This window comes from Anguilla anguilla, chromosome 11 (assembly GCF_013347855.1).
Source record: "Anguilla anguilla isolate fAngAng1 chromosome 11, fAngAng1.pri, whole genome shotgun sequence".
Classification (NCBI taxonomy): domain Eukaryota; kingdom Metazoa; phylum Chordata; class Actinopteri; order Anguilliformes; family Anguillidae; genus Anguilla; species Anguilla anguilla.
The window spans coordinates 27,908,491-27,928,026 of record NC_049211.1 but is presented as its reverse complement, the minus strand read 5'-3'; the positions used below and the strand labels follow the sequence as shown (position 1 = coordinate 27,928,026).

Sequence of the window (19,536 nt, the reverse complement as noted above, 5' to 3'; positions counted from 1 at the left end):
TTACATTACATTCCAGGCATTTGGCAGACGCTCTTATCCAGAGCGATACGTAGTGATGTAGTGCGTTTGTAGCCTATAGTGTACAGTACCAAAACTCCACAAGTGAACTGGTTCCATCATTAGAAAATAACACATTAGTTTTACAATAGAAATGGTTAATCCTACTGGGAAATCTAAGCCAGCACACATTATAATAATAATTGCAGTGAATAATACTGGCCTTTATTTGCCACGTGTACTTGCAGAGAATAAGAGCAGTGGGTTTATTCATTAATTGTTCTTGATTTATCTTAGCCAGGATGGTCCACTGGGCAGAAAATACTGCTGTTTTCCAGTAGTTAGTATGATGCACAAAACAAAATTAATGCCTACAGTCTCATCCATACAAAATGCACACCTACAGTCACATCCATACACAATACACATCAACAATTACAGCCTCACAAAATACACATCTAGTCATAAAAACGTAGTACTGGTGGAATCTCATAAGTATTTAAACTTAGAGCACACAATTTTTTATATAATTGTGTAATTCTGCTCATTTGTCTTGTGGGCAGGTCCAAATCATGGCAGCGGTCTATGCTGCTGAAGGCTGGCTTGGTTAGCCAGGGAGGTATTTCATGAAGCAGGGTTACTGAGTTAGCTGCACTGCACTGAGTAAAACCCAGAACAGCTCTTTTTATCCAGTACATGTTTCAGATTTAGGAGGTTCTGGGTTTTACTCAGTTATACAGTTTTACTGCGGGTACCCAGCGGAGATAAGTAATCCTGCTCCGTGAAACAGGGCCCAGATATGCAGCTCCAGGCTGCTTCAGTGAAAAATGGCCCCATTGCCCTGGTCACTCATAAGCCCCAGTTTGCGCTGGTATGAGGACATGCTTTGGACACAGTGTCTGTATCTGTGCTCACTGCCTGCCTCGCGCTAACCGTGCTCAGTGCCTGCCACTAACCGTGCTCAGTGCCTGCCTGGAGCTAATTGCCCCTCCACTGCAGCTGTAGTCGCTCAGGTGCCAAGCCTTCAGTGTAATTTTAACTGGCTAGCGTTAGCGTCCGTGGGTAAGCCCCTGCCTCCCGCCGCCCCCAAGACCCAGTGAAACAAAGACCTCGGGGAGCTATTTCTGGGAATCCATCAGCATGCCGGAGTCTTTCATCTTTGTGGGTTAGGGGCCACGCTTTATTTTGGGGTTCGCAGAATGCGTTGTGTAAGCTCACAGGAACTCTAGCACTATTTGACTAATTATTGGCGTTATTGTCGTGACAGGTCCACTGTCTATATTTGCGTGCATGTGCACGCTGATGTCATGAGCCAAAAACTGCCCATAAGTGGGCTGGCTAAATGAGACAGTTCTGATAGCAACAACAACAAAAACTAGTACTACTACTACTATTATTTTTTATAATTTTTAATATTATTATTATTAATATTATTAAATATTATTATTATGGTTATTATTATTATGGTGATGTTATTGTTATTATTATTATTATTATTATTGTGTTATTATTATTATTATTATTATTGTTATGATCACTGCAGCCCAAGTGTGTGAGCTCCTCTGAATCATTTTCCTCTTCCCTGGATCCAGTGAGTGTACAGTATTACCCCACCCAGTCCATGCTGTACTGGCAGATGTTCACCATGTACTTTTCACTGAGAGAGAGCAGGCCACGGGCCCCAGGGCGTGTCTTCAGGAGAAACTAACATGGAAGTAACCTGAGAAAGCCTGGCTCACTTAACCACACCGCGCCACTGAGGGAGGGCCAAGACCGACTGAGTCTCGCCACCGCGGGCACCCGGCCCCGGCCCCGGCCCCGGCCCCGGCCGGCGGCGCAGCGGGGGACGCGCTCGTGGTCAGCGGCTGTACCGACCGCGCCGCTCGGCAGCCCTGAAATAGCACGCTCTCCGTCGACTCGAAATAATGCGCCATACTTTAGCCTCGCTGAAACTGAAAAGATGACAGGCATGTGTTTCTTTCCCAGAGCAATAAGTACAATAACAGCAGTGGGCAGAAACAGCAATCTAGAGTATCTGGGCGGGGGAAGAGACAATGATGTGAATATTCCCCAAATCAAACCGAAATCAGCAGAGGGAATGGTAACCGAGCAACCACCCCCCTCTTCCCGAAAAAAAGTAAATATACAAATGTCCCCCAGATGGAGAATGAGGGGGAGGGGAGGGGAGGGCGTTGGGCGAGGTCCCACATCAGGGCTGACATACAACATCTGTGGAATATCAGCCCCTAGTCGCCCCCCTGCCTAATCCCCCCCCACACACCCCCCATCTCTCCTTTCCTCCCATTTTAATAACAAATGGAGCCACACCGGGGTGTGCAGTCCGGTGACCGGCTTTCGCTGCTCATTACCACGGCAACGTAAACGACAAACCAGCCGTCGCATGGGATTTTAATTAACCCGACAAAATGAGCCGCGGTCTGAAATCCAGTGTGGGTGTGACAGGGTGGGTGACCGACTCCTCAGGGACCCTGGTGGCAGGAAGGGGAAGGGGAGGAATGGTGGGGTGCGGTTCACCTCCCGGGTAATTGGCGTCTGAGAGGCCGCGGGTCGGTACTGAGTCGGTGCATTCCTTCGGGCCCGTGTTCTGGGTGTCGCCCAGCTCGGCCTTGGCCAGCGCGGACAGAAATAGGGCCGATCGTTAGGGGTTTTTATCGTCCCTTTCATTACCTGAGCTAAACTGTAATCAGCAGCTCCGCCATCGTTTCCGCTCCGAAGCCAAGAAGAACAGAGCGAAGAAATAACAAACTCCGTCTTGGGCTCAGAAGCCAAGAAACACTTTACCTAGTCGCAGATGATTACCGTCAAAAACTAACGTAAAAAACTATGAAAACAAAGACTGATGTTTGCCACCCATGTGTCTCTCAACTCAAAGTTAAAAAATTACCTCATTTCTGATTCTGTCCCAAGAAGTTTGCAATGACATTCACAAACACTTAGAAATATAAACAGTAGTGTGAGATCATAACTCTCATAAACAACATCCAGATAGCCAAGCTAGATAAAATCAAGGACACACACAATGCATGTTTCACACAGATTAAGATATTCACAATCCTCTGCTTCAAGGGCACCATTTTCACCCAGTAGAGTCAGTCACTTTTTATGAACATAGCTGAACCCTCAGTCATAACCAGTACCTGTTCAATAAAGGACAGTGCGTTCTATAAGTGAACAGGGCTACATGAACAGGGTTGATTAACACGGACCAATCAGGCCAGGGGAGCTGCACGGCACAGTTCCCATGACCCCACCCCCTTCCCCCCCCAAACACCTTCCTCCCCCCAGAGCTGGGTTTGACACACCTGGCTCCCTCTGTCTCTGCTCCTACACACCCATTTAGCTTCTCACTCTTTCATCTCCGAGATGTGGAGCTTTTTTTTCAGTCTCCTCTCCTCCTCCTCTCTCCTCTTTTGTTTTTGTCCTCCCTGCTAGTCCCGTGAAGCTTTGCTGTCTCCTATTCCACAGAAGGAAGGAGTCTACCTTCTGGTGCACAGTTCAAAAAGGCTATAGGGCAGTAGAACTCAGGGCAAGTGCTAGGTTGCTAGCATTGCATAAAAATACACACACATACCATAACCAGCACGTAAATGCATGACCTAGCATATAATGAAACAGCTGAATCCACCTCACCCTGAAGTCCCAACTGAATACCAACCCTGGAGTTTAGCGTAAAATTAATATCAAGCCGGTACATTACATGACAGAAGACAGCGGCGAGGCACACTGTGGACGGCAGCGGTTCTGAAAGTTTGCGCTCGAGAGACGGCCGACACCGCAGCGCATCTCTCCCCGTGACACCGGCGTGAACATTCCCTTCTCACCGAAAAAAAAACCCTGGCATTTTCTTTCCCTTTCCGTCTCCGGTAAGATCTCCGGATTAATTTCTGCAGATGAAGAAACATTCCATGGAGTCATCGCTGAATTCCTGCCAGCACGAAAACGGTCTGATCCGCCACAAACTCTGGGAACACCCTGGACGCCGTAGCAACAAAGCGGATTAAAAGATGCCCTTTGCAGCTGAGTTTCACCCCAGAGCACCTTCAGGTTGCCATTGCCTTTAAAAAACAACAGCAACCGGCCCTTAATGGGCTCTGTCTCTGTGCCCCCCCAGCCACCACCCCCCCCCCCCCCCCCCCCCCCAGACCCCTTAGCCTGCGCTTTTTTACTCACTTCTTTTTCATCGGCGTTGCCGGGAGCCTGGAGCTGCATCGGTCCCCTGAGTACGCGCCAGTCCGTGTGAGCGTGTGATAGAGTGAGCGGGAGAGCGCGTGTGTGTGTGTGTCACTGAAACATGCTGCCTCTCTCTCTCTCTCTCCTTTAAATGATAGGTCTGTGTACAGTATAATGCAGTGTGCTGATGGTGGTTCTCTCCTCTGTCAGTCTGTCTCTACTATAAAACTTCTCTGCCTTTGCCGGGACCTCGCTGCCATTCAGTCTCTCTTTCTCACCCCCCCTCTCTTTCTCTGTGTGCTGTGCTTCTCTCTCTCTGCTCTGTTTCTTTCTCCCTCTCTCTGTGCTCTGCTTCTCTCTCTCTCTCTCTCTCTCTCACAAACTCTCTCTCACACACACACACACACACACACACACTGTCCAGCTGCAGTAAGTATGCTGTGTGATACTTCTCTCACTCCCTCTTTCTCCTTTTTTTCTTTTTCTCTCTTCCGCTCATCTCTCACTCTTAATCAGAATTTTGTGATCCTTGGCCAGAACTCCTTCTCCACCCCCTCGACTCCGAAAGTCAGCTCTGACCTTCTCAAGCCCCTCTCTTCCCCCCTCGCCCCTTCTTCCCTCCCTCTGGCTGAGTTACAGGTCTCTGCAGGTGCACTGGGACCCAAAGCAGTGTGGTGGGGGGTGGGGGGTGGGGGGGGAGGCGTGGCAGGAAGCAGGGGGCACACAGGTGCAGCCAGGTGACAGAGCCTTAGCAAAGGTACACAGTGTTAGCATTTGCTCTAAGGCTGTTGCACACTGTACAAGTAGCCATCTGTTTCATTTCTGCTGTTCTTTCTGGTTTATTTGGCAGGCGCCCTGATCCGGGGCAAATTACAGAGCACAGGAGGCTACAGAGCAGAACAAAAATAGCAAGTATGCAAGTATAATAAACAAAACATAAGTTATTGCACTGACACCCATCGAGACCAAGGCGGAGCCATGCTATCCAATTAAAGCAAAAGTCCCTTTAAAGTTCAGCTCCGGCACGAGTTTAACTAAGCGGAACTCCAGCTCTGGTAACTGAACGTCAGATGTCAGTGTGTCGAAAAAGCCCTTGACCAGCTCACCCCCCCCATTCTCTGAAGTCAGTGGGCAGATTGCGTATCATCCGACACACAGTGACCGGCTCAGCCTGAGCGGAGCATGGGAGTTCATTTCCACGTCTTCTCTTTCTCTGAGGACGCCAACCCCCGCCCCGCCAAATCCAACAGAACGCTATAAACGCTGCGCTCTCTCCTCTGGGTGTATTTACAACCCTGATTATGACATTTCCCCTCGGGCTGTTCTCTCCGGGCGCGCGGGTCGTCCGGAAAAAACGTTTTTTTTCATCTTTCGCCGCGAGACTTTGTTAGTGAGGAAACGATACAGGGCGTCTTGCTGAGGCCCCTGCTGTGGTTTTAATTGGGTAAGACTATAAAGAGACCCGGGTGGGCCTTTGATCTTTGAAGCTCCAATGAGACGAGCTCGTTAACGGGGACCGCCAGGCCTGCAGCCGACGGCTTTCTGAGGGAAACGGCCTCGCGCGTCCTTTTAAGGTGGCGGCGCGACACCGTTAGACAATCGCAGGCGACATCGTCGGCGATCGCGGGCCTGCTGGGAGGGGGTGGGGTGTGGCTAGCGAAACAGGAGGCGGGGCTTGGATGAGAACAGGAAGTCAGGGTGAGGTGGATCCACAGATAAGGTTAGCAGAGCAGGGCTAGTTTGATACAGATACAGTCACTGACTAAAGGGACTGGAGGCAGATTGCTTACCTGAGCAGTCCTGACCGCTGATCTACTGCTAGCATCTCTGGATCCAGACATGAGTTAGGGCTCAGTGTGGGACTGGATAGAGGGGTTAGGTCAAGGAGAAACTTCCTTTCTCATGTTTTCCTCTTGAATTTGTAAGTCCCTTGGGAAAGGAAAGGTTGCACTACCAGTTATGTTTGGTGTGACTCCAGCAGAAAGGTCTGTTTTGTTTGGTTGTTTCTCCAATAAAGGGATACCATTAGGCCCTGTTGGGACTCTTGTGTTTGGCTTGTTCACTGTTCTATTTCTGTCCTCTTCATTTGGGCTTAGATTTAAGGGCTAGGGTTCAACCTGTGATTCAGGTTCAAAGTACGAACGGGTCAGACCTCCCATAGAGATCTCCAACGTCCAGCAAGCTGTATCAATACCAGGCTTAACTTCAAGATTGCATGGGGATTAGCCGGTCTGGGTCAAGTGATCTGTGGGGGGGGAGGGGGGTGAAGACTGTGTATTGCTACATTCAGAGAGATCCATTTCAAAAAGAAAAAATGAAATCTAATTTCAGTGACCTTGAGAAGGAATAAGAGTACTTAAGAAATTACAGTAATCATAATATGACCCAGGACAACTGAAGTCTAAAATTTGTCATTAATGAAATACGGAAATATTTTTTTTAAATCATAAAACCTAATTTCACTGAGCCCATGGCATTCTCTAGTTTTGGAGCCCCAGGATGTACACAGGAGAGCTCTAGGCCCGAATGGCATAAATCCCATGATGCCTGAGGAAGGATCCTGTTCACCCACTGCCTGAGACAGCCAAGTGCTCAGCTATAAAACCCAGATCCAGAAGCGTTAAAACCCAACTCAGACCAGCGCAGCCTGCTCTCAATGGGCAGCGTGTCATCCAACGACAGTCGTGTTTCTCTTTCTCACTCTCTCTCTGTCTCTTCTGCCCTTGCCCTCTTACTCAATTTCTCCACCTCTCTTTCTCAATCAAACCCATCCCTGGCTGGCTAAACCCATCCCGTCTCACGTTTACAGATCTCCTCTGCGGGGAGGAGTCGGGACCTGTAGAAATGTCACCAAAGCTAAGAATACTGCCCGGCGAGCGGGCCTTCGGAGAGGGGGGTTGTGGGTGTTTACAGAGTTAAGCCGCCAGGGCAGAGATCCACCCCAGCTTAAGGGTCCCACGCTGGGTCTCCGCCGCGACGGGCCCAAATGCCGCGCGTTCCGTTCCGGGGTCGTCATGACAACCTACGCAATCGACGTGGCTTCCACGCACCCTAACCCCCCCCACACACAACTCTGGAACAACTAACCCTCTTTAACTGACTTAAAACTGAGATCCAAACTTCACCATTCATCAAGGGGTGAGGAGGTCTTTAGAGAACAGGGGTACGCCAAAAGCCTCATTGCAAATTTTTTGGTAAAATTTTCATCAAACTCCCACTGGATTTGAGTGTTTTGTCTCTGTCATGGTTGTTGTTTTTACCGTTGGCGTTTTCTAAGCTTTGCATTAGAGAACTGCTTACTGGGAGTTTGGTGTCTTGGCTTTTCCTCTTTGCACTGATTAGCACACGCATTTTGACTTATCGTGATGTCATCGCTTTGAATGCACGCGTGTCCCTCTGCTTATAGGCACGTCATGGTCAAGGTTGTGCAAGACGGTGTCTTTGCTCGTCACGCACGGCTGACGACCTCATCAGACATTGACTGCATATACCAGGGGTGGACCTGTTCAAACGGCAGCCAATCTCAACAAGCTCACTTATCCTTAGGGGTTAGTACATAATGTGGAATGGATTGTATAGGTGGAGATGATCTTTCTTGGGCAGATACACACGTGCATGCAGCATCACCTCTGCCTGAAAACTGCTTTAACATCCCCACCTGGTGGAGATGTGGGTAACTACACCAGTTGTTCTGGCTGCTCTAAAGATAATGCAGAATGATAACAGTGTTGCAAGATCAATATTTGGCCTCTCTTTACTGGAACGAGAGGTTTAAGGAGCCTTACCTAATGCCTTCATAAGCACTACGTAAGGCTACGTACCCAAATTCATAACTGCTCATGACAGAATACATAATGTTCAATAGAAACATGAAAAAGGGCCTGGTCAGGCCGTAAATCAAACGTAAACTGAGAACCTCAAAAACAAAAATTAAAGACTGGGAAAATATGCTTGTTTTTGTTCAGACATGTGCAAATGCATGCAGTTGCAAAGTGATTTAAAAGGAAGAAACAGCATCAAGCGGTTCAGTCAGGAATGACCTTCTGCTATGCTTCTGAAGGCAGTTTCAATAATCACATTCTCTTCCAGCGCATTTAATAATAATTCATAAACATTTACAGCCACGTATCGCCACTGACGCCAAATCAATGGATCATAATTTTCTGTCTTCGCTGTGAGATTTTATGTGGGCTGTAATAAGCACGGATGAATTAAAAACACGTGCATTGTGCAAGCCCTGGCTGCAGCTCTGACGCTATGGTCTCAGGCCAACGCGGATAAATTCTGCCGTTATTTTTGCAAATTTATCCGAGACGTTAACGCTCAATGTGTAGTGTGTTAGAGGCAGACCTGGGTCAAATACTTGTATTTTAATATTTAATAATAAAACACAATTTCTTTAAAAGTTTTCAAATGCTAACAAAAACTAAATATCCTGTTCTTACGTATTTGTGTTTGTATTTGAAGTATTTCATTTTATTTTATTTCATCCTTTATTACAACCAGTTTTTTTCCTATAATACATTTCAAGTACCCTGCAAGGACAATGAATTATGTTATACATGATTACCATATATAACATGATGCTTGAAGTACAAATTTTCCAAGACTGTACACCAGAGTAAAATTAAGCCAATGAATGGTATTAGTTATAATTCCAGATATGGTCACTGATAATATTTAAAAGTATTTTCACACACGCTAAAACTCTTTAATTGACAGCAATGGTTTTCAAATATTTACAAATATGAAAAAGTTTATGTATTTTATACATTGAAATACCTCTTAATGCCATTTCCAGATACATTTCTGCTTTTAAGTACAAGAGGCATGACACTCGCTCTATATCATGAAATAACCATTATTACGGTACTAAAATTATGAAGGTTCGGTCATAGCCTTCACCTGATAAAGGCTAAAACCGTAACACCATGTTTTTAGTACTATAATAAAGTTTATTTTTATACTGCAGAGTGAATTTCATGCCTCTTTGGCTTCCTCTGTGCGGCTTATTTGAGGGCAGAACCCTGACTCTGGCCGTCGGAGCACAACTGATTCGTTTCCAGTGCATTTAAATTCTATACATTTTTAAATAGCACACGAAAAATACTTCCCATGATATTTAAAATTGACTAAAATTCATTGCATACATATTCAACCTAGGTTTCATAGAAGTTAGCAACTTCTCTATCAAGAGTAATTATAACTAAGGAAACCATTGTATTATACAAACCACCATGAGCTTCATACTACTTGTCTCACAATTTCTTATCCCTTTGACCCCCCTTAACCTTTCACCTCTTCTCTGAAGCAGCCTCTAAACTCACATATCGCCCCCTAAAGGCCACTGCTGTAATACCCTACAGACCACAATGGCACAGTGAAACGCCATGTTTTTATAGTCTCATTTTATCCCTGTTCTGTGATGGGACATAGATGTCTACATGCAACTGAGGAGCAATGTAGACCTCTGTCAGTGTGTCAGTGTGATGAAACCACCTCAACGAAACGAGACAAACAGCCTGTGTAAACAATCCATGACCTCATCAATAATGGACAAGCGTGCAACCTCATCAATAAGAACCAAAAGGATCTATCGCCCCGTTTGTACAGCCCACCGGGTTACGCAAGGCCTTGCCTCACGAGACTGACTCAGAGTTCGTTCAAAATTTCAGCCAGGCCGAAAAGACGCTTGAGAACCTGAGGGCTCGGGCCTCCCAGCACACGAGCGCCCCATGGCCTGAGCTCACTGACTGAAAAAATGCAGTGATCATTCCCCAGTTTCATTGGCTAAAATCTTTCTCTCCCTCTCCACCTCAGCTAATGTGCGGTGAGTGTTCAGGCTCAAAATGGCTGCTGTGCATCACTCAGGTGGGTGCTTACACATTGGTGGTGGTTGAGGTTGAGTTTTCTTCCTTTTCACTTTAAACTGCTTTGAGTTTGTGAAAAGTGCTCTATAAATGCAAGCCATTATTATCAGTTCACAAGGAAGGCTGTTGGCAATAACTCCCCTGGCTAAAGTATGGCAGATGGTGTCACCATCCATCTTGGAAGTGGAATCAACAAACGTTTTGAAGAGAAAGCACCTGAAGTACTGATCCAGGACCGTCCTTCTGTATTACGGCACAGCGATCTACAAACATGTCTTCTCAACGTACATTTATGTATTTGACCTCTTTAATTGTTGATGTAGGAACGGGGAAACAACAGTCAAGTGTCCATGGCATGATTAAAATCATTAACAAAATGTTATTGAATCAGCGATAACTTTCAAAATAAACGTTCTGATGGTTAGAAAAACCACACGCAATGCTTTTGGAATGCTGTGACATGCATTTGGAATGCTGTCATAGTTTGTCACAGATTTGTTTATAACCGTGGCATTCATTCATCTTGAATACCATTCATTATTCAAGTGATGTCACTCTCGATTACATCGGTCTTTTAAAAAGTGCAGCAGACTCACAAACTCCGCCTACTTTCTAAAGATGTCTGAGAGAAGAAACCATAAAATCTCTGCCAACTTTAATAGCCGGTAACCTGGTTATCTGAGTCTACCTGGAGGGCAGGTGAAGCACGGGCAGAATGGTCGCCCCATATAGGCACTCAAGCATGTGACTTCATCAACGGGGGACAAACGGCGTCCATTAACGCACAAGCACACATGACTTCATCAATAAAGGTCAGACTGCACCCATAAATAATTGGGCACGTGACCTCATCAATAAGGGCCAAGCTGCATCTATAAATAATCGGGGCAAGTGACCTCATCAATAAGGGGCGCACTTTGTCTGTGGACGCTGGAGCGCATGACCTCATTAGCGAGGGACAGACCGCCTCTCTAAGCACTCGGGCAGGTTGCCTCCTTCCGCTCGGCCCCTTCCTGACCCGCGCGTGCAGCGCAGTGCAATCTGGAAATGCATGAAGGAAACGCTGACCGTGCGAAATGCTAAACGCGCCCCTAATCAAAATGCTGAGCCATAGCTCATGGTGACGTGTGCTAGCAAACGGGGCATATTTGTTATGGGCAGGACATGAGGGCCACCGATTGACCCAAGCAAACAAATGCCATGGAGGCGTTTCAGAGGCCAACGGTGGAACTGCAGGGTGTGTTACAGTGAGCTGTACTGATCTAGGATCAGTGGAGCTGCAGGGTGTGTTACAGTGAGCTGTACTGATCTAGGATCAGTGGAGCTGCAGGGTGTGTTACAGTGAGCTGTACTGATCTAGGATCAGTGGAGCTGCAGGGTGTGTTACAGTGAGCTGTACTGATCTAGGATCAGTGGAGCTGCAGTGTGTGTTACAGTGAGCTGTACTGATCTAGGATCAGTGGAACTGCAGGGTGTGTTGCAGTGAGCTGTACTGATCTAGGATCAGTGGAGCTGCAGTGTGTGTTACAGTGAGCTGTACTGACCTGGGATCAGTGGAGCTGCAGGGTGTGTTACAGTGAGCTGTACTGATCTAGGATCAGTGGAGCTGCAGGTCGTGTTACAGTTAGCTGTACTGATCTAGGATCAGTGGCGCTGCAGGGTGTGTTACAGAGAGCTGTACTGATCTAGGATCAGTGGAGCTGCAGGGTATGTTACAGTGAGCTGTACTGATCTAGGATCAGTGGAGCTGCAGGGTGTGTTACAGTGAGCTGTACTGATCTGGGATCAGTGGAGCTGCAGGGTGTGTTACAGTGAGCTGTACTGATCTAGGATCAGTGGAGCTGCAAGGTGTGTTACAGTGAGCTGTACTGATCTAGGATCAGTGGAGCTGCAGGGTGTGTTACAGTGAGCTGTACTGATCTAGGATCAGTGGAGCTGCAGGGTGTGTTACAGTGAGCTGTACTGAACTAGGATCAGTGGAGCTGCAAGGTGTGTTACAGTGAGCTGTACTGATCTAGGATCAGTGGAGCTGCAGGGTATGTTACAGTGAGCTGTACTGATCTAGGATCAGTACAGTACAGCTCCTACAACAACTCCAAACAATAACTCCACCACACTATAGATTAACCTCACTACTCTAAACAGTAAACCCCACCACTCTATAGATTAACCTCTCAACTCCAAACAGTGAACTCCACCACACTACTAACCCCTCAATTCCAAACAATAAACTCCACCTCTCTATAGATTAACCTCACAAATCAAAACAGTAAACCCCATCTCTCTATAGATTAACCTCACTACTCTAAACAGTAAACCCCAGCACCCTATAGATTAACCTCACTACTCTAAACAGGAAACCCCACCACTCTATAGATTAACCTCACTACTCTAAACAGGAAACCCCACCACCCTATAGATTAACCTCACTACTCTAAACAGGAAACCCCACCACCCTATAGATTAACCTCACTACTCTAAACAGGAAACCCCACCACTCTATAGATTAACCTCACTACTCTAAACAGGAAACCCCACCACCCTATAGATTAACCTCACTACTCTAAACAGGAAACCCCACCACTCCATAGATTAACCTCACTACTCTAAACAGTAAACCCCACCACCCTATAGATTAACCTCACTACTCTAAACAGGAAACCCCACCACCCTATAGATTAACCTCACTACTCTAAACAGGAAACCTCACCACTCTATAGATTAACCTCTCAACTCCAAACAGTGAACTCCACCACACTACTAACCCCTCAATTCCAAACAATAAACTCCACCTCTCTGTAGATTAACCCACCCCAGCTCTAAACTTCGGTCGCTCAGTGTGAAGGGAAAATGGCGGCACCCTGTCAGGCGGTCTAAAGGCTGGTGGTTGTGTGACTCACAGCGCTGAAGTTGTGGAAAAGGCCGATGCTGGGTGGGGGCGCGGTCTCCATGGGGAACTGCAGGTAGGACTTCATGTCCAGGTGGGGCTGTATCATGGCTGGGGTCCGCAGGAAGGCTGGGACGGGCCCTGCCCGGTTAATGCCACCTGTTACCACAGAGAGAGAGAGAGGACAGGGATGATGAGTTTATATTAAAATGCATTACAAAATTACCTGTAAGATGCGTTTGGTGTAGTATGTACAGTAAACACAGTGTCGGCCCTAGCATTTGAGGGACCCTAAGCAGGATTTGATTTGGGCCCCCTCAACCCAGTATTTTAAATAATATATATACTGTATGTTTCAGAATAATTATGGGGCCACCTGGTGGTCACAGGGCCCTCTGCAGCCACTTATGTCATTTATTGGGTCGGGCTGTAAATACATGCACACACATACACACACACACACATACCAACATACATGCATGCAGGCGCACGCACACGGACACAGTGATTCTTGCATCCCAGAATCCCTTGCACATCAATAACTCAACTCAACTCAACGTCCCCAATCCATCATGGTGAAATACTTCCCTCACAGGTCCTGTAGGCCAGCCCGATTTACAGTCCTTTAAAAGATGCAATACGTCTTATTTTTTTTCTCTACATCAATACCTCCGCGCACAGTCTGAAGTATATTGCGAAGGTGAAAATCTTATACCGGGTGACATTAACGTTTAGCCGGTTTGTTAGTCCTTGGACAACTGTGAATTCTTAGGCACCGCACGTTTTCTCCGCAGCGCGAATAGGGAGTGGGCGGAAACCACGAGAGCACAGGTGCGTCTGACGGGCACGGCGAGCCTGACGATACGGCGCGTCGAACTGCCGCGCTGTCACGGCTGCCGAAAGGAAATTACAGCGTCCGCATTTAAACGCAATTATTCTGACTGAGCGGCGCATTGAGCATGCTGATCCCCTCTTCCAAGTTTTAAAAAAGTGCCCACTTCCTGCGTAATCCTCTTTTCCGTAAAACCGCAGCCGAACGCCGTCTTCAAAAGAGCGGCGCTGGAAAATACGCGGCTAACGCGTTCTGTCAGAGCCCAATCATCCTCTGAAAAGGAAGCTGAGAGTTTCATTTTATTTTCTGTGCCTCTCAGTCTCTCTTCCTCACTCTCAGGCAAACACATATGCACACGCACGCACGCACACCGCACGCACACCGCACGCACACCGCACGCCAACTCCTCTGCCTCCCAAACGTCGGTGTATTCCGGTTAAGTCTAAGCAGGGAGCAGCAGACGCTTTAAGGTTCCGCTGTGCTGAGGCAGGAAGACTTAAGCTTCTTAAGTTTCTGTCATTTTGAAGATTTCAGCTTCATCGCTCTCTCTCTCAGCTCATCATTTTCCCCTGCTATTTCACGCCCTTGCTCTGATCTTTCCCTTTTTCAGCTTTCCCCCTCAGTTTTCTGTTCATTTCTGGCTTTTCTCCGTGCGTGTGGGACACTTTTGTTTGAATTTACAGTAACCACACATACACACATGCACACATGCACACACACACACACACACTCGTGTGTGCACACAAACACACAAACGCAGACATTACACACACACAAACAACACAGCCACACAAGCACACGCATGCATGCACACACACAAACAAGCACAAGCGCGCACACACAAACACATTCACACTCAAACAGGCACGCACACACAAACAGATTTTGCTGAAGCAGTGATGTACAGCTGCTTGTGTGCTGCTGGAAAATGACAGGCCATCTGACCAAGACTGCTGTCTCAGCTGAAGGCCAGCTGCTTGGAGCATGTGCAAATCGCAGGACCTGAACGGACTTTGGCCTCGCTAACTCTTATGAAATATATATGCTGAGACATAGGGAGAGAGGGATGTACAGAGAGAGAAGAGAGGGAGAGGTAGTGAGAGGGAGTCTTTGTCATGTACGTGCATGTCCTTGCTAAAATGCTTTGGCAGCACTGAATAATGCCTGTCATGCTTGTAAAACCATGAGTGTTAATCATAGAGAGAGAGAGAGTTTAGGTTTTAAAGATTTTATTGTACAAAACGCAGACATAAATAAGACTAACATATTTACATATTACAAGCAAAACAAAAAGTATCCACCCACTCACACTCTGAGAAAGTGAGAGAGAGAGGGGGGATAGTAAGGCTGTTATAGATGCTATAATGCCAGACCGCTAACTGTCACTGGACCCCCAGTCTCTGTTTGTGGCATCACTCTGTAGCCCACTTCCAGTCTGCTCTCCATCTCCACTCTACTTCCTGTTTCTGCTCTCTATAGTTTACTTCCAGTCTCTGTAGCTCCGCTGCATCACACTTCCTCTCTGCTGTCTCTTTCTAGCTTACTTCCTGTCTCTTTTGTCCATTTCCACTCTACTTCTTGTCTCTGCTCTCTCCCTATAGTCTACTTTCTGCCTGCGCTGTTCCTCTCCACTCCATTTCCTGCCTCTGCACAGTCGACACCCACGCTCTCTGCAATCACTCCATCTCCACTCTCATTCTCCCACTGCTGTTCCCAAACTCTGTAAGCTAACTCGGCTGGAATTTCCCCCTGCTCTTCACCAGCTCCATACGCTAACTCGGCTCTAATATTCCCCCTGCTCTTCACCAGCTCCATACGCTAACTCGGCTCTAATATTCCCCCTGCTCTTCACCAGCTCCATACGCTAACTCTGCTCTAATATTCCCCCTGCTCTTCACCAGCTCCATACGCTGACTCTGCTCTAATATTCCCCCTGCTCTTCACCTGCTCCATACGCTAACTCTGCTCTAATATTCCCCCTGCTCTTCACCAGCTCCATACGCTAACTCTGCTCTAATATTCCCCCTGCTCTTCACCAGCTCCATACGCTAACTCTGCTCTAATATTCCCCCTGCCCTTCACCAGCTCCATACGCTAACTCTGCTCTAATATTCCCCCTGCTCTTCACCAGCTCCATACGCTAACTCGGCTGGAATTTCCCCTGCCCTCTGGGTGCCCTCCACGCTCAGTCCGTTAGCATGTTTTGCCGTGCAAGGGGTGGGGGACGTACTTTGGAGCATTTTTAATGCAGATGGGGAGCAAAGGGTCTGCCAAAGACACCTGGAGAGACGGTGTTGTTTTTTTGGCATGGCAGAGTCGAGGGCCACCGTGATGGGACGACCTTTGCTCGCGCTTCGTAGTCGGTCAGCTCGCGTAAATCAGCCGACTGCTGCTCGCTGCCTCCGATGTATAATTAGCTCATTAAATGAAAGCTTGCTTTGGGGGGCGCGCTCGCACAGTAAATCTGCCCTGCCTCAACACGCTCATGCACTCAGTGCCTGCGTGTCTGCGCGAGCGTGTGTGTTCTTGAGCCATACACAGACATTCCTCGGATTTAATTACTATGCCTCAAATAATTAAGAACAGCTTTTTAAAAGAGCGCTCAGTAAACCACTGAGACAAATGCATTCATCTTATACTTATTATTACTTTTGTTAGCCATGCAGTAATATTAATAATATATAGCATTGTTATCAATCACAATTATACTACTGCTTCCATCACTAGTATTACTTGAAGAAAAAGAAGAATGTTTTTACTAGATTTCAGTATCTGTCAGTGCCTCAAACATAAATACTATTTGGCTGAATCAGCTTCAATGGCTAGATGAAAAAGGGTGGTGGCAGCCAATCTGACCAGATAACAGAGCAAAGCTCAATATTTTGAGGACTGTCAAAACAAAAATACCCCCCCCCCCCCAGAAAGTCTGTAACAGACAGAGCAAGCCTGGGGGAGAGCACAGGAGAGTGGACGAGCAGAGACTGGGCTGCCGTTATTTGACACGAAAGGAATGCCACCGTGCACAAGCCGGCCATAATCACACGGCTCTAACAGAGGGCTGACACCTCGCTGTAACAGCCAAGTACATCTAAATTTACAGCCAGATACAGCTAGAGCTACAGCCCGATACAGATATACAGCTAGAGCTACAGCCCGATACAGATATACAGCTAGAGCTACAGCCCGATACAGATATACAGCTAGAGCTACAGCCAGATACAGATATACAGCTAGAGCTACAGCCCGATACAGATATACAGCTAGAGCTACAGCCCGATACAGATATACAGCTAGAGCTACAGCCAGATAGAGCTAGAGCTAAAGCCAGATACAGCTAGAGCTACAGCCAGATAGAGCTAGAGCTAAAGCCAGATACAGCTAGAGCTACAGCCAGATACAGATATACAGCTAGAGCTGCGGCCAGATACAGATATACAGCTAGAGCTACAGCCAGACACAGCTAGAGCTACAGCCAGATACAGCTAGAGCTATAGCCAGATACAGCTAGAGCTGTAGCCAGATACAGATATACAGCTAGAGCTACAGCCAGATACAGCTAGAGCTACAGCCAGATAGTGCTAGAGCTACAGCCAAATACAGCTAGAGCTGCAGCCAGATACAGCTAGAGCTACAGCCAGATAGTGCTAGAGCTACAGCCAAATACAGCTAGAGCTGCAGCCAGATACAGCTAGAGCTGCAGCCAGATACAGCTAGAGCTACAGCCAGATAGTGCTAGAGCTACAGCCAGATAGTGCTAGAGCTACTGCCAAATACAGCTAGAGCTGCAGCCAGATACAGCTAGAGCTACAGCCAGATACAGCTAGAGCTACAGCCAGATACAGCTAGAGCTACAGCTAGATATAGTACAGCCAAAACCTTGAACCAAAACTTTCACCAGAGACAGAGGGAGAGAGAGACAGAATGAGGGAGGGGGAGAGAGGGGTGGAGGGAGACAGAGAGGAGAGGGAGGAATAGATTATGCCCATTACTGACTGTTGATACAATTATTTATGTGCTTTGATGTTTGTCACACTATTAAAGCTGAACTGAATTTGATTTGGATTTGAGAGAGAAAGACGCCAAAATGTGTGTGTGTGTGTGTGTGTGTGTGTGTGTACAGAAGTCATTACAGAGATAAGAATCTTTCCATCCCAGGATGGTTGTCATGGTGAGGAGCTGGGACAGGTTTCCACAGAAACCGCAGCACATGGCCATAAAAGATGGACACCCCCCACCCTTACCCCCTCACCCCCTCACCCCCAACCCCCTCCTCGCCCCCACCGCACCTGCACCTCATTTCATCTGGTCCTCGTTTCAGCACCCTCGGCCCCTTCCCCAGTCCCCGCGGTCCAGCCCTGACCCAACGCCGCGCACGCAGATCAGATTACAATGGGAGTCTACAGGTATTTATAAACGGGGCGTGCGCCGGGGGCAGAATTCCCCCGATCTAAAGCCGTGTCAGAGAGCAGTGCATTCTCCCATTACTACCCCGCGTTCACACCAACGGCCAACAGACGGGAAACACAGCCACCCGTCACGGGGCTCCATAAATCCTGCCCCCTCTCTCTTTTATTCTCCCTCTGCAGCACATCCCTCACTCATTTCATCACTTTTCCTTTTAATGCAAATGTTTGGCGAGGGGCAGATCGATGGCGGCTGAATGGCGTATTGGATTGTGCGAAGATGGCGGGGGGAGAAGACAGGACCGTATTGACCTTGAGTGTAATCTACTGCACCGCCCCCTCGCTCTACACCAGCGGCAGCCCCTCTGAACTGTGAATTACTCCTCTATCATTACACTGCAGCCGGACCACGCGCTGGATATACGCATGCACACACGTTCACACACACACACACACACACACACACGCGAGCGCGCTCGCGCACATACGCACATATGCACATACACACACACACGCGCACGCACGCGCACATACACACACGCACATACACACAAACACAAACACACACGCACATACACACACACACACGTGCGCGCACACATGCACATACACAAGCACACATGCACCGAGACGCACATTAACACACACACACACCGTACAACCATACACAAATACAGCCCACAAATAAGCACACAAAAACCAAAACACAAAAACACACACGATCATCGATCCCATGTGTTTTTCTGTCCCATGCGGGCTGCTGTCCAGCCTGCCACTGCCCAGCCCCTTGAGAGAAGCCTTTGTCCTCGGGGAGGGCCGTTCTGTCAGGGTTTGTCACCGTAGTCACAGTTGCACGGTTACACAAGCCCAGGCCAATCCATGCCTGCTATCCTGCAAGCTTCAGCCTCACAGCCAGAGAACAGGGTTCTAACTGCTGCACCACCGCAACGCTACAGCAAGTCACACGCATACAGAGGACTGCAGCAATATAGATATGAGTGAGTGAGTGTATGTGTAAGCATCCAAGTATGTATATATGCATATGTGTGTGTGTGTGCGCGTCTGGGCGTATATGTGCATGCGTGTTGAATGTGTATGTGTGTGTTTCTCTCTATCTGTCCAAGTCCAGTGTACCTCTCCTATCAGCCACACCCCTGTCTGTGCAGCCGCAGCCTAGGAAAATTAAGAAAAACTGAAACAAGTCTGAACATTATTTTTATGGACAGATAGTCACTAACCAACACAAAGCACACTAGATAGACATACTCAGGAAACAGCACCTGGGCTACCTCACCCATGATTAACATTCAGAATCCCTGACACTTGAAATAATGATTGACTGGCATTTTTTGGCGT

At 47.6% G+C, this 19,536-nt stretch overlaps 1 protein-coding gene across 5 annotated transcripts in view; it reads right to left on the bottom strand.

Moving 5' to 3' along the window:
• znf385a (zinc finger protein 385A) overlaps positions 1 to 19,536 on the bottom strand; it is an 89,966-nt gene that overhangs the window by 32,287 nt on the left and 38,143 nt on the right. For 4 of the 5 annotated variants that reach the window (XM_035382720.1, XM_035382723.1, XM_035382722.1 and 1 more), the window contains exon 2: positions 12,959 to 13,104. In XM_035382720.1, the coding sequence (XP_035238611.1) occupies positions 12,959 to 13,104 (146 nt within the window). Of the gene's footprint in view, positions 1 to 4,188; positions 4,825 to 12,958; positions 13,105 to 19,536 lie in introns of those variants that run through there. The other variant, XM_035382725.1, reaches the window with a different exon arrangement.